The 14983-nt window shown below is 50.5% G+C and overlaps 1 protein-coding gene across 1 annotated transcript in view; it reads right to left on the reverse strand.

Moving 5' to 3' along the window:
* Positions 1-4826: 4826 nt before the first annotated feature.
* The window catches only part of LOC132585881 (cation channel sperm-associated auxiliary subunit gamma-like), a 79899-nt gene continuing 69742 nt past the window's right edge, over positions 4827-14983 (reverse strand). The window contains exons 26-30 of the mRNA XM_060257758.1: positions 14444-14542; positions 13633-13725; positions 11425-11524; positions 8930-9056; positions 4827-6000 (exon numbers count right to left, since the gene is read on the reverse strand). Of these exons, the coding sequence (XP_060113741.1) occupies positions 5882-6000; positions 8930-9056; positions 11425-11524; positions 13633-13725; positions 14444-14542 (538 nt within the window). The 3' untranslated portion in view covers positions 4827-5881. The remainder of the gene's footprint in view (positions 6001-8929; positions 9057-11424; positions 11525-13632; positions 13726-14443; positions 14543-14983) is intronic.

Consider the following 14983-nt stretch of genomic DNA (forward strand, 5'->3'; position numbering starts at 1 on the left):
CTCTGGCCAATGCGTGTGTGACGTCACCGGCCATGACATCACGTTTCCCAGGTCAGAGCTCTGTCTCCTCCCCACACACGTCACGTTCATCACACACCACGCCTCACTATCCGGGGCCCAGGTTACGCTCCCTCACAAGGCGCAAACTTCAACCCTTCTGTCCGCCTCAAATCTACCACACTCCGCGACAGCAGTTAGGACGTTCTGTGCATGCGCACTCGCTTCCTTCTCTGAGCGCGTTCCCCTGAGGAAGTTAGGGGAAGCGATCTCTAGTTGCCACGGAGACGCGGGGAGCGCAGTAACGTCATTCCACGCGACCCCGTCCGCCTTCTGTTAGCGCATGCGCTGTCAAACGGAGCCGTCAGGGCTCGCGGCGGCGCGCGGGTTGCCCCGGAGATGGAGGAGGCGGGGCTAGAGTGACGCAAACCCAGACGCTTCTTGCTCCGCGTTCGCCTCTCTGGTTTGACGAGCGGTTCCTTGTTGCGCTGGAGATGGCGGCAGCCGCAAAGCAGCGCGGGGAGTCGTCAAGCGGGGTCGTCGCGCACGCGCTCGCATTGCGACAATGCGGGTTTGAGTAAGAAGCGGGCGAAGAAGGAGCTGGGTTGGAGGGAGGACGTGTGAATTGGCTCATGCTTAGTAAAGAGGTCTGGGTTAGGTCATAAAGTCACCAAGTCCAACATCTTGGTCCCAAAGCGAGCAGAAAAGCAATCCCGTACGGTTGAGGACCTGGATTGCCAATCCCCAGGTGGGGGAAGGGGATCCTCGGGTTTGGAGACCCTCCCCCCGCTTCAGGGTCATCAGAAGGGGGGAGAGGAGGAAAATGTCTGCCAGGCACTCCATTGTTCCCTATGGAGACTGATTCCCATAGGGTATAATACAGAATTCATCCGTGGGTATCTGGGGCTCTGGAGGGGGGAGGGCTGTTTTTTGAGGTAGAGGCACCAAATTTTCCGCATAGCATCCGGTGCCTCTCCTCAAGTTTCAAAAGGATTGGACCAGGGGGTCCAATTCTATGAGCCCCCAAAGAAGGTGCCCCTATCCTTCATTATTTCCAAATGTAGAGAAGGCATTTAAAAGGTATGTGGTCTCTTTAAATGTGATTACTTTGGAGCTCAGTTATGCTTGTCACACCCTTGACAAGCTCCACCCCCAAAGTCTCCTGGCTCCACCCCCAAAGTCTCCCTGCTCCACCCCAAAGTCTCCTATGCACCCCAAAAGAAGGTGCCCTTATCTTTCATTATTTCCAATGGAGGGAAGGCATTTAAAAGGCATGCACTCCCTTTAAATGTGATGGCGAGAACTCCCTTGGAGTTCAATTATGCTTGTCACAACCTTGCTACTGGCTCCACCCCAATGTCTCCTGGCTCCACCCCCAAAGGCCCCAGATATTTCCTGAATTGAACTTGGCAACCCTAGTGAGGACTAGAGAGCAGGTCTCCAGATGACAGTGACCAGTTTCCCTGGAGAAAAATGGCTGCTCTGGAGAATGGACTTTATGGAATTATACCTTGTTGAGGTCCCTCCCCAAACCTTGTCCCTCTCTAGGCTCTGCCTGTCCCCATCATCTCCAGAAATGTCCAAACCTGGAGTTGGCAACCGTACGCTCTTCACCCAATAGGTCCGCTGTATATGCCGTGAAGTGTATTAGCTAAGGGCAGTGACTTTCACATGCTTATTGATGCAGAGATTTTGTCTATCCTGAGCCTGCTGCCCATCGTTGGTGACTAGGGTTACAAGGATCCCCCTGGCCACTGTTGGGATATCAGAGAGGCAGGGTTGCCGGATCCAGGTTGGGATACTCCTGGAGATTTGGGGATGGAACCTGAGAAGGAAGTTGACCCGCTGGGGTTCCATGCCATAAAGTCCACCCTCCAAAGCATCCATTTTCTCCAGGGGAACTGATCTCTGTAGTACAGATGAGATGCATTTCTGGGGGATCCCCAGGCTCCACCTGGAGGCTGGCATCCCAGTTGGTGACCGACCAACCTATGATACAGAAGAAAAATACTCTTGTTCATGGCCCCCCGCTTTAAAGAGTCTAAAGAATTCTTAAAATGTAGTTGTAGTTCCAGCATTGACAAGGGATTGGACTAGATGCCCTTGGCGGTCTCTTCCGGTTTAGAGATTAAATAAAATCAAAAGTTTGTATGCTATCTGGCGTAATTATGGAAGTTATTGCACGGTCTGTGCACTTTTGTTTCGACTAGGGGGTTGGGCTAGACCAGGGGTGGCCAAACTTGCTTAATGTAAGAGCTGCACAGATATCAGAGAGCTGCAAGGCGAGGGAGGGAGGGAAAGCAACTAACTTTAAATGCATTCTCCAAACTATCAGCTGGCTTGGCTTTGAGATGTTATTTAAAGAGACAAATGCCCATGGCCAATGGGGCCGAGGGGGGGGGGGCTTCAAAGGTCACACAGTATGTCTGAAAGTGCCACATGTGGCTCCCGAGCCACAGTTTGGCCACCCCTGGGCTAGACGATCCTGGAGGTCCCTTCAAAATGATTCTATGACTACCTGGAACCTGTTTATTTTTATCCAATGTTCCCTCTAAGCTGTAGTCTCGTGAGCAAAAATTCTACTTTGTGAGCTGCTGGTATTAAAGTTGTGAGCTACTGCATAAATTATTGTGCTCTGGGGCCATTTTTCCTGAGCTGAGACAAAAATGTGTGAGCCAGAGGCTAAAAATCTGTGAGCTAGCTTAAGCTAACTCAGCTTGGAGGGAACGCTGCTTGCATCCTGTATTTCTTTGACAAGAACTCTCTAAATGTCTTACATTGATGTAAATGTCTTACAAGAGCTCTCTAAATGTCTCAAATGACCATAATGACTGAATAAGAAGAAGATGAAGATAGAAGATATTGGATTTATATCCCGCCCTCCACTCCGAAGAGTCTCAGAGCAGCTCACAATCTCCTTTCCCTTCCTCTCCCACAACAGACCCCCTGTGAGGTGGGTGGGGCTGGAGAGGGCCCTCACAGTAGCTGCCCTTTCAAGGACAACTTCTGCGATAGCTCTGGCTGACCCAAGGCCATTCCAGCAGGTGCAAGTGGAGGAGTGGGGAATCAAACCCAGTTCTCCCAGATGAGAGTCCACGCACTTAACCACTTCACCAAACTGGCTCTCCAAATAGTTGTCTCTCCTTTATGTTCCATTTTTAAAACTCTCAGTATTACGAGAGAGGGCAACAAAACTTTTGCAGGCAAATCTTGTGTGTGCTTTAAACGCAGTTATTGCTTAGTTTAAGTTGACCTGCAAATATGGGAAGCGGGAGAAGGGACTCGCTTTCCTGTTTGGAGAGGAATTTATGCTCTTACCCTGTCACAAATTTTGTTAGCCTTTAAGGGCTCTTGCTGTTTCCTGCTTCTACAGACGGACTAGCACGGCACCCCATCTTGATCACAGGGAGCTGTCTCTAAATGGCATCGTTTCTTTCCTCCCTGTAAAATGACTTCCCACTCAACCCACCTCCATCGCCTTTCTTTGGAGCATGAACTTCCTTCCATGCAGGAAAGCAGGTCTCTTTTCCTGCCTCTGCTTTTCATATTTAAAAAGGTAAAGGTAACCCCCTGTGCAAGGCTCAGAGGATTGCTCTGCAGGGGCAAGGGGGAGTAAGGGGGCATCTAGCGGCACCCCCAAGGTGGGGTAGCGCTCTAGGCAGCCGCATACTCCCACGCGTCAGCCCTGCCTATGGGCCGGACGGACACTTGACACCCACTCTAAGGTGCTACAGGGCTCTTGCTTTTTTCTACTAGGATTATTTCAGTGAGTTAATTCTACAGGTCTATGGTGCAAACTCCAGCTGGACCGTGGGGCTGAGTTGCCGTGGGACTGAACAGCTGGGCAAGGAACTGGCGGCGCTTCATCGAAGGAGGATGCTTTGGCAGGATCCGTGGACTGAGAGCCAGGCCACAGCGAGGGGGAACATCTAGAGCCCACCATGCAGGATCCGTTCATGTTGAGAGGAAGAGGCTTCCCTACTCTGCATTACGACAGGTTTTTAAAACATCGGTATAAAGAGGCTAAGAGCCCCGTGGCGCAGAGTGGTAAAGCTGCAGTACTGCGGTCTGAGCTCTCAGCTCACGACCTGAGGTCGATCCCGGCGGAAGCTGGTTTCAGGTAGCCGGCTCCAGGTTGACTCAGCCTTCCATCCTTCCGAGGTCGGTAAAATGATTACCCAGCTTGCTGGGGGGGGGGGGAGTGCAGATGACTGGAGAAGGCAAGGGCAAACCACCCTGTAAAAAGGCTGCCATGAAAACGTCATGATGCGACATCACTCCAGAGTCGGAAACGACTGGTGCTTGCACAGGGGACGACCTTTACCTTACTTTTATAGAGAGGCTAAGATGCATGGCTGTGAGAGCTGGACCATAAGGAAGGTCAGACACAGAAGAATAGATGCTTTTGAGCTGTGGTGCTGGAGAAGACTCTTGAGAGTCCCTTGGACTGCAAGAAGATCAAATCAGTCAGTTCTAAGGGAAATCAACCCAGACTGTTCCCTGGAAGGTCAGATGCTGAAGCTGAAGCTCAAATACTTTGGCCACCAAATGAGAAGGGAGCACTCCCTGGAGAAGATCCTGATGCTGGGAAAGACAGAAGGCAAAAGAAGAAGGGGACGGCAAAAGATGAGATGGCTGGACAGCATGACTGATGTAACAAACACAAATTTGAGCAGACTTCGGAGGATGGTGGAAGACAGGAGGGCCTGGCGTGACTTTGTCCATGGGGTCGCAAAGAGTCGGGTGCGACTGAACAACAAAAAGACGGCTAGGTGTTGTACACAGAATTCAAAAACACAACTGCTGGATAAGCAACCGACCCCTCCTGCTAAATCAAACCAAACTCCACTGTAACTTTATTGAACAACCTAAGTTGATTATCTAATGGCTGAGGAAAAACAAATTTGGGGGGCGGAGAGCAATTAACAGGCACAGGGTAACCAAGATAGACAAAAAGGGTAACCAAGAGTCTTTTGCAGAGGTTGAAAAAAATCATCCATGTCCTATGAGTAAACTGGAGGGAGGTGGAAAGGTTTTCTGTTCCTTTGCAAACTCTACGCTCAGGCACTGATACTGTTGTGCGAGAGATTTGACGCAGCATATGCTAATTCCCTGGAATGAGATGGTTAAGTCCAGAGCAGATGGACCCTCGAATCATTTTTCTGCCTCATCCGCGGGGCGCGAAGGGGCCAACCAAGCAGTTTGCTGGCAGTCCGACTAGTATCTAGGTCCCAGCCAGGGGCCTCGTCTGCCAACAAGCCGTGCAGGCAGGTGCCCCCTGCACAGCACCGATTCTTGTATTTCTGACCGAGAGATCCAGAACGGAACAACCCGCACCCCAGCTGGTTGTCACATGGCTAATGAAGTTCAGACTCCGCACTGCCTTTGGTAACCCGATCCCTCCCTCCACAACAGAGAGGAGGAAGCCCTTTACAGGAGAAGGTCACAGCAAGCAGAGCTGAAGTAGTAGAATTTTGCGTCCAGGCAGAGGGAAGCATACGCAGGTTAAAAGATACCTGGTTACCTCCTTGAGAAAAACTTAGGGATGAACTGGACAGAGAAGCAAATGTGGCCTGTCCTTGGAAAACTGCCTGCACGGGGGGACCATTCCATCCCTGCAAGGTCAGGAACTGCAGGTTCAGGATTGGCTACATCCTGTTCCTGTGTTGGCTAGCTACCCTCCAAGCATTGGCTGGCTGAATTCAACTGCAGTTCACAGTTCAGCAGCCAGCAAAGCAGTCAGGCAGAAGTCACATGTGAGAGATGGCAGCTCGCTCCAGGACGACAGCGAAGGTGCGCGGAAGAAGAGGCTGGAACAAAAATGGGAGCTCCTCGTGCAAGTTCCCTAATGCTGGACGAAGAGCCCCAGCCGGCGCTACTGGCGTTACAGCTTTTCTCCGTGGACCGATGTTGGTGATGAGCTCTGATAGCTGTGATCAGATGAGTATATGTTGGACAGGGAGATCTGGCTGCCCAATGATGACGTGAAGGTGTTGCTGGATCCTGGAAAGGGGGAGAAAAAAGATACTCGAGGAGTTTCCCGGGAAACGCCGGCTCTAGCTGTTCGTGTTGGTGTGGGGAAGATTGCGCCTGCTAGCCCAGGGCGTAAGGAACCCTGGCAGTGGGACCGACTGCATTAAAAAGCCAGAGAGAAGCATGGAAACCTCTGTGTAGGCTGGCCAACGTGCCCATAGGCTGGGGCAGTGCCAAGGATGCCCAGGACACAGTCCCTGATTTTTACTTCTTTATACCATCTTGATGTTACAGGAACCCACTCCAGTGCTGTTGAGAGGTCTACCAGCGAAGTGGGGGGAAAGACCGTAGATTTATACACCGCCCTTCTCTCTAAATCAGTCTCAGAGTGGCTCACAATCTCCTATATCTTCCTCCCCGCCCCACAACAGACACCCTGTGAGGTGGGCGGGGCTGAGAGAGCTCTCCCAGAAGCTGACCTTTTGAGGACAACTCCTACGAGAGCTATTTTTTTATTTTATCAAATTTACATCCAACCCTCCCCCTGACCCAAGGCCATTCCAGCAGCTGCAAGTGGAGGAGTGGTGAATCAAACCCAGTTCTCCCAGATAAGAGTCTGCACACTTAACCACTATGCCAAACTGGCTCTCAGGAGGAGAGTTGTCTATCCTGAGAGGGGAAAGGGTGTAGGGTTGCCAGCTCCAGGTTGGGAAATACCTGGAGATTCCGGGGGGGTGTAGACTGAGGAGGGTGGGGTTTGGGGAGGGGAGAGACTTCTATGGGGTAGAATGCCATAGAGCAGGGGTGTCAAACATGCAGTCCGGGGGCCGAATCAGGCCCTCAGAGGGCTCCTATCAGGCCCGGAAGCAACTGTCGTCAACTTCTCCCTCTCTTGCTTCCTTCTACATCACAACTTGCACTGCCAGGCTTGCTCGATCACACAGGAGCAACAGAGCAAAGCTCCTCCCTTGGGAAGGAACTGGGGGAAGGAGAGCTAGCTTTGCCAGGCTCTCTCAATTGCACAGCAGAGCTACTGAGCCAAGCCTCCCTTCTGTTGGCTGAGGCTCAACAAGCCAGTGAAATGGATTAGGCTGAGTGTGTGTGTTGTCTGTATAAAGTTTATATCTCCTGACGTTACATTTCACGACACGCATGGCCTGGCCCGACAAGGTTTCATTTATGTCAGATCCGGCCCTCATAACAAATAAGTTTGACACCCCTGCCATAGAGTACTTTCCAAAGCCGCCATTTTCTCCAGGTGAACTTTCAGCCTGGAGGTTGGCAACCCTCGGTGCGGGTTCCCAGCCATCATGAGCGGCTGCGGGTGGCCAGATAGCAGAGCAGGCTCCGACCGCTCCCACCCAGTCCGTCTGCGAGGCGGAGTGGGGCAGCGCATCAGCATCAGCCCTTCGAGCGAGGCCCACAGGGACCCCTGCGACACTGGGCCCTGCCGACAATCCACAGGAGAGTCTCAGAGACAGCCTCTTGCTGTCAAGCATTGTTTATTCCTTTCTGATTGTAGTTGCCAGATCATAGAAATGTTACTAACCATGAATTAAACTCAGGCACATCAAAGTAGAAAACCCCCTCCTTGTTACTTTCGCTTTTACTAACAAATGCAGGAATGTACTCTTTGAAGATAAAACCTCCTGGGACTAATTCCCAGGCCAGCCAGGCTTAGACCCAGGATGCGCCAACCGCAATAGAGATAAGTTACAGTGTGAAGTTTCACACGTGAATGGAGAATTGTTTAGAGAATGTAGAATTGTTTATAGAACCTTTGATGTGCCATCTTTAAGTATGCATTTTACTGTTACCCTGTATCAGTTCCAATACCTAGCTCTGCTGAGCCACATGGATTATCAATAAACCAAACTTTGTTTCAAAATCCAAGGACTGGTTATTTTTGAAATCTAACGCTTGACACTTGCAGAGACACGTCCGCGGAGAATGGGACCACGACGGTAAGGAGAACTGTAGAATAACGACACTTTCACTCCATGTAGTAGCCCCGTGGCACAGAGTGTTAAAGCTGCAGTACTGCAGTCCTAAGCTCTGCTCACGACCCGAGTATGATCCCCGGCAGAAGCTGGGTTTTCAGGTAGCCAGCTCGAGGTTGACTCAGCCTTCCATCCTTCCGAGGTCGGTCAAATGAGTCCCCAGCTTGCTGGGGGAAAAGTGTAGATGACTGGGGAAGGCAATGGCAAACCACCCCGTAAAAAGTCTGCCATGAAAACGACGTGAGAGCAACGTCACCCCAGAGTTGGAAACGACTGGTGCTTGCACAGGGGGCCTTTCCTTTCCTTTCACTCCATGTAGAAGAAATGTTCAGTTTGCAATCAGTATATATTTAGTCTATTCCAAACTATATATCCTCTTATGACTATCTCAATGGTACAGAGAAAAAAAACCCCATCTTGTGCACAAGACTCCTACTGTCCAAGAAAATAAAAATTGATTAAAAGTCCAACGAATCCTAAAAGAACTTCCATTTCGTTTTGGGGGAAACCCTTCTTCAGGGGATGGTCTGTTTATATTTTAAATCTTGTGAATTTTGTAGATAAGAAGCACAGCGCTACAACACTACTGACCCCATAAATATAAAAGACAGCGTTCGTAAGAGGATATATATTTTGGAATACACTGAACATATACTGAATACAAACTGCATGTTTCTTCTACGGAGTGAGAGTGTCGTTATTCTACAGTTCTTGCAGAGATACAGCCGGCAAACGCTACATGGTCTACATGCTACATAGCCCCTACGATCCAGAATAGGCCTCGCCGGCCGTTACGTTAGTAGGCCAGGGGTGGCCAACGGTAGCTCTCCATGTTTTTTTTGGCCTACAACTCCCATCAGCCCCAGCCATCGGCCATGCTGGCTGGGGATGATGAGAACTGCAGGCCAAAAAAACATCTGGAGAGCTACCGTTGGCCACCCCTGTAGTAGCCAACTCACCAGCCCGGAAAACGATGGCCTCCTCGACTCTCTTGTACAAGTTGTGAGTGCACTCCTTGACGCTGGGGCCCACAATGTGGAGGAAGATGTACATAAGCACCATGCCAATTAATGAGAACAGAGAAACCTGAAGGGGGGAAGGCAGGCGACAGATACAAAACCAGATGTTAAAACTTCTCTGTATTAGTTTATGTTTATATTTATTTGATTTCTATCCCGCCCTCCCCACCGAAGCAGACCCAAGACAGTTCAATGCATAACAGAACGGGGTGGCCAAACTTGCTTCATGTAAGAGCCACATCCCTGGGCCAAAGGAGGCGAAATTGCAGAGCCCCCGCGCACGGGCCTTCTCCATCGCAGCTCCATGCCTGTGGAACCAGCTCCCGGAAGAGGTGCGGGCCCTGCGGAGTCTTGGCCAATTCCGCAGGGCCTGCAAGACCACCCTTTTTAGGTTGGCCTTTGCAGACTGCTGACTACGGATCGCTGAATAATGGAGCCGCCAAAATGATTTGGTCTTAGTGATCTCCGCTTCTATGTAAACTGACAGAATAGCGCCGGGAACACCACCGTTACTGTCAAAAGATGTTAATGTGAATTAGAATGGTTTTAAGACAATGTTGATTTTAAAGTTTTTATATAATTACTGTATTGTATAGTTATTCTATGAATGTTGTTAGCCGCCCTGAGCCTGCCTCGGTGGGGAAGGTGGGATATAAATAAAATTTTATTATTATTATTATTATTATTATTATTATTATTATTATTATTATTATTATTATTATTATTACATAGAATAAACATCAGATGTTTGAGAGCAGGACAGGAAGGAAGGAAGGAAAGAAGGAAGGAAGGAAGGAAGGAAGGAAGGAAGGAAGGAAGGAAGGAAGGAAGGAAGGAAGGAAGGAAGGAAGGAAGGAAAAATAGATGGGGAGGAGAGGTGGAAATAAAGCAACTTTAACTGCAGTCTCAAAACTGCTCACTGGCTTGGCTTGGAGGAGTGTTTTAAAAAGAGAGAAATGCTTTCTCCCAGTTGGCCAACAGAAAGAAATGCTTTCTCCCAGGGCTTTGAGAGCAGCACGATATGTATGAAAGAGCCGCATGTGGCTCCTGAGCCACGGTTTGGCCGCCTCAGTAATAGAACAACAATAAAAACATTTCACTTAAAACATTAGGTTAAAACAATTTGGTGCTAATTCAGCCCAGTTTTAGGATGGCACTCAATTATCTTAAAACATCCATTGAGATCTAATATCTCAGCGGTGGTCGTCAATTAGGTAATAGTTAACAACAATGACGTGATCCCGAGGCATGTCCGTGTGCTTGGCCAGTTCCAGGTTTTGGGGGTCCCCGGGAAGAGAACTCCATGCCCAGGGCCTCCCCTGTGCCCACTGCCATGCCTCCCTTCTTGCCCATCCCCACATGTCCCCACCTGCCTGAAGGTCCTTCCCCTGCTTACTCGCAAGCTCTCCTCACACCTGCAGTCACAGCTGCCCACACTGCTGGGCGCAGCTAGGAGCACCACTGCCATGGCCACCAGGAAAGCTTCCAGCGCCACCCACACGCCCTTCTCCAGCAGCGCTAGCCGGCAGGTGACAAAGCACTCACGAGCGGGGGTGCGTGAGTAGGGAGTAGGCATCAGCGAGCCCTCCCAAAATCCACGGGGCCCCAGAAGCTGCCCCACCTCAGGGTATGTGACCCCAGCCCTGCAAGTGGGCAATGCCCTCGAGCTGGCACAGCCACACTCCGCTTGTGGCGACGACCAGGGCTTTTTCTGAGCAGTTGCCAGGAGGTGTGGCCTAACATGCAAACGAGGTTCTGCTGGGAATTTTTTACCAAAAAGCCCTGTGCCGAAAACAGTGATGTCAGGGGTAGTGGCCTAATATGCAAATGAGTTCCTGCTGGGCTTTTTATAAAGAAAAAACCTCTGGGAAACAATAGTGATGTCAGGGGGTGTGGCCTAACATGCAAATGAGGTCCTGCTGGGCTTTTTCTACAAAAAAGCCCTGTGCGAAACAATAGTGATGTCAGGGGGTGTGGCCTAACATGCAAATAAGGTCCTGCGCGAAACAATAGTGATGTCAGGGGGTGTGGCCTAACATGCAAATGAGGTCCTGCTGGGCTTTTTCTACAAAAAAGCCCTGTGCGAAACAATAGTGATGTCAGGGGGTGTGGCCTAACATGCAAATTAGGTCCTGCTGGGCTTTTTCTGCAAAAAAAAAACTGTGGGGAACAATAGTGATGTCAGGGGGTGTGGCCTAACATGCAAATGAGGTCCTGCTGGGCTTTTTTTCTACAAAAAAGCCCTGTGCGAAACAATAGTGATGTGGGGGTGTGGCCTAACATGCAAATAAGGTCCTGCTGGGCTTTTTCTACAAAAAAACTGTGGGGAACAATAGTGATGTCAGGGCTGTGACCTAACATGCAAATGAGATCCTGCTGGGCTTTTTCTACAAAGAAAGCCCTGGTGGCAGCGACCATGAAGTGGCTGCATCTACCTGCATGAGGAAGACCGCCCGGGTGGGGCTGAGGCGCAGGCCGTGGACATGGATGATGAATTCCAAGGCGTAGTCGCAGTAGGTGCTTTGGTCCACGTCTCTGTGGAAGCAGAAGCGGGAAGAGGTGGGTGAGCTGCCGGACCCCGGCGTCCTTCTTAGGGTTGCCAGTCTCATGGTTGGAAAAGGCTAGAGAGCTCCCAGAATTACAAACTATCTCAAGATGACAGAGATCAGTTCCCCTGGAGAAAATGGCTGCTTTGGAGGGGGGACTCCACGACATGACACCCCACTGAGATCCCTCCCCTCCCCAAGCTTCACCCCCAAATCATCAGGAATTTCCCAACACAAGTTTCCCCTTGAACAGCTCTTCTTATATCACCATGATACAGAGAGCCAGCTTGGTGTAGTGGTTCAGTGTGCGGACTCTTATCTGGGAGAACCGGGTTTAATTCCCCACTCCTCCACTTGCAGCTGCTGGAATGGCCTTGGGTCAGCCATAGCTCTTGCAAGAGTTGTCCTTGAAAGGGCAGACTCTTATCTGGGAGAACCGGGTTTGATTCCCCCACTCTTCCACTTGCAGCTGCTGGAATGGCCTTGGGTCAGCCATAGCTCTCATAGGAGTTGTCCTGGAAAGGGCAGCTTCTGAGAGAGCTCTCTCAGCCCCACCCACCTCACAGGGTGTCTGTTGTGGGGGGGGGGAAGATAAAGGATATTGTGAGCCACTTTGAGACTCTGTCCTTGAAAGGGCAGCTTCTGGGAGAGCTCTCTCAGCCCCATCTACCTCACATTGGGGCTCTGAGTTTCAGAGTGAAGGGCAGGATATAAATCCAATATCTTCTTCTTAGAGAGCCAGTTTGGTATAGTGGGTAAGTGTGTGGACTCTTATCTGGGAGAACCGGGTTTGATTCGCCACTTCTCCGTTTGCAGCTGCTGGAATGGCCTTGGGTCAGCCATAGCTCTTGCAGAGTTGTCCTTGAAAGGGCAGACTCTTATCTGGGAGAACAGGATTTGATTCCCCACTCCTCCGCTTGCACCTGCTGGAATGGCCTTGGGTCAGCCATAGCTCTGGCAGAGTTGTCCTTGAAAGGGTAGACTCTTATCTGGGAGAACAGGGTTTGATTCCCCACTCCTCCACTTGCAGCTGCTGGAATGGCCTTGGGTCAGCCATAGCTCTGGCAGAGGTTGTCCTTGAAAGGGCAGACTCTTATCTGGAAGAACCGGGTTTGATTCCCCATTCCTCCACTTGCAGCTGCTGGAATGGCCTTGGGTCAGCCATAGCTGTGGCATAGGTGGTCCTCGAAAGGGCAGACTCTTATCTGGGAGAACCAGGTTTGATTCCCCACTCCTCCACTTGCAGCTGCTGGAATGGCCTTGGTTCAGCCATAGCTCTTGCAAGATTTGTCCTTGAAAGGGCAGACTTATCTGGGAGAACTGGGTTTGATTCCCCACTCCTCCACTTGCAGCTGCTGGCATGGCCTTGGCTCAGCCATAGCTCTGGCAGAGGTTGTCCTTGAAAGGGCAGCTTCTGGGGAGAGCTCTCTTGGCCCCACCCACCTCACAGAGTGTCTTTTGTGACTGCCTTCACCTTCTGTGGCAGCCATTTTGTGATTGAGCTCAGGTCTAAAGGAAATAAGATGTGGAGGAGGAAGGGAAAGGAGATTGTGAGCCACTCTGAGACTGAAATTCAGAGTGGAGGGCCGGATATAAATCCAGTGTCGTCACCTTCTTCTTCTTCTTCTTCTTCTTCTTCTTCTTCTTCTTCTTCTTCTTCTTCTTCTTCTTCTTCTTCTTCTTCTTCTTCTTCTTCTTCTTCTTCTTCTTCTTCTTCTTCTTCTTCTTCCTACTACTACTACTACTACTACTACATTGTAATATATACTGAAATAATTATACAACTCACAGCCTGGTTGCTAACAAGCCATGGACCAGTACTATTCCATGGCTCGGGGCTTGGGGACCCCTGCCCTAAAAAGATGCTTGCCGTTCAACCCTCCTCCAAAGCGCTGGTGAATGAGGGAAGCCTTGCAGGGCCTCCTGAAGATCTCCGAGGCTCCCCTCTCCTCTTGGAGAAGCTCATTCCCCAAATGTGGCGAAATGAGGCCAACGCGGCTTATTCCACAGAAACCCCCAATGCATACCGTGGAAGCCGTTTGTGTGGGTGCTTCCCCTCCCAAGGCTTCAAACACCACGGCCCACAATCCCGGTTACCTGTTGGACACCTTCACCACGAAGAAGTAATGTGGGGCCATCATATCCCGGGGAGTGATGTCATAACACGCAGACGCCTTCTGGCAGACGAACCTAGGGCAGGAGAGAGACGAGGTTGACGGAGCGGATGGTGTGGCACGGTGCTTTAGAGTCCTATAGTTTTGCCAAGTCCAATCCAAGAAATATCTGGGGACTTTAGGGGTGGAGCCAGGAGCAAGGGTGTGACAAGCATAATTGAACTCCAAAGGGAGTTCTGGCCATCACATTGAAAAGGACCACACAACTTTTAAATGCCTTCCTTCCATAGGAAATAATGAAGGATAGGGGCACCTTCTTTTGGGGCTCATAGAATCGGACCCACTGGTGCAATCTTTTTCAAACTTGGGGGGTATTTTGGGGAGAGGCGCCAAATGCTATGCTGCAAATTTGGTGCCTCTACCTCAAAAAACAGGGCCCCCCAGAGCCCCAGATACCCATGGATCAATTCACCATTGTACCCTATGGGAATGGGTCTCCATACGGAATAATGGAGTTCCCAGCAGCCATTTCCCTTCCCTTCTCCCACTTTCTAATGGTCCTGAAGCGAAAGGAGGGCCTCCAAACTGGGGGAATCCCCTGCCCCCACCTGGGGATTGGCAACCCTAGAATCCTACGAGGAATTAAAAGGAAATGTTTAGGTTAGGCTTTGGATTGGGGGGGGGGGGGTGCGTGGACTCTTCAAATTGCACTGAAGGACAACTCAGCGGATGGATGTGACTTTTCCTAAATGCCATCTTTTATTTTGGGATGCGGAATTTGAAGAATTACTTACAAAATCCCGTTGTCGGTCCCAGAAAGGATATGGAAGCCTTCTGGGTCCAAATTATCTTGCAATTTGACTTCCCTAAGCCATATCAGACTCTTCGTTTTGCTAGAAGAAGGGGGAGGTGGGGGAAAGGAAAACTGAGTGTCAGTGGGATTCATTCAGTGTAAGGTTTTGCTGGCTTTGCTATCTCCACCTCATCCCCAGTCTGGAAGATGTATTCCCTAACGCAGGGGTGTCAAACTCATTTGTTATGAGGGCCGGATCCGACATAAATGAGACCTTGTTGGGCCGGGCTCGGCTGGGCCATGTGTGTACCTATTTAAGATTAGGTAGCAGAGGTATAAAAGAGCCCCATGGCGCAGAGTGGTTAAGCTGCAGTACTGCAGTCGGAGCCCTCTGCTCGCGACCTGAGTTCGATCCTAGCAGAAGCTGGTTCAGGTAGCTGGCTCCAGTTTGACTCAGCCTTCCATCTTTCCGAGGTCGGTCAAAGGAGTACCCAGCTTGCTGGGGGGAAAGCGTAGATGACTGGGGAAGGCAATGGCAACC

Source organism: Heteronotia binoei, chromosome 17 (assembly GCF_032191835.1).
Source record: "Heteronotia binoei isolate CCM8104 ecotype False Entrance Well chromosome 17, APGP_CSIRO_Hbin_v1, whole genome shotgun sequence".
NCBI classification, from domain to species: Eukaryota; Metazoa; Chordata; class Lepidosauria; order Squamata; family Gekkonidae; genus Heteronotia; species Heteronotia binoei.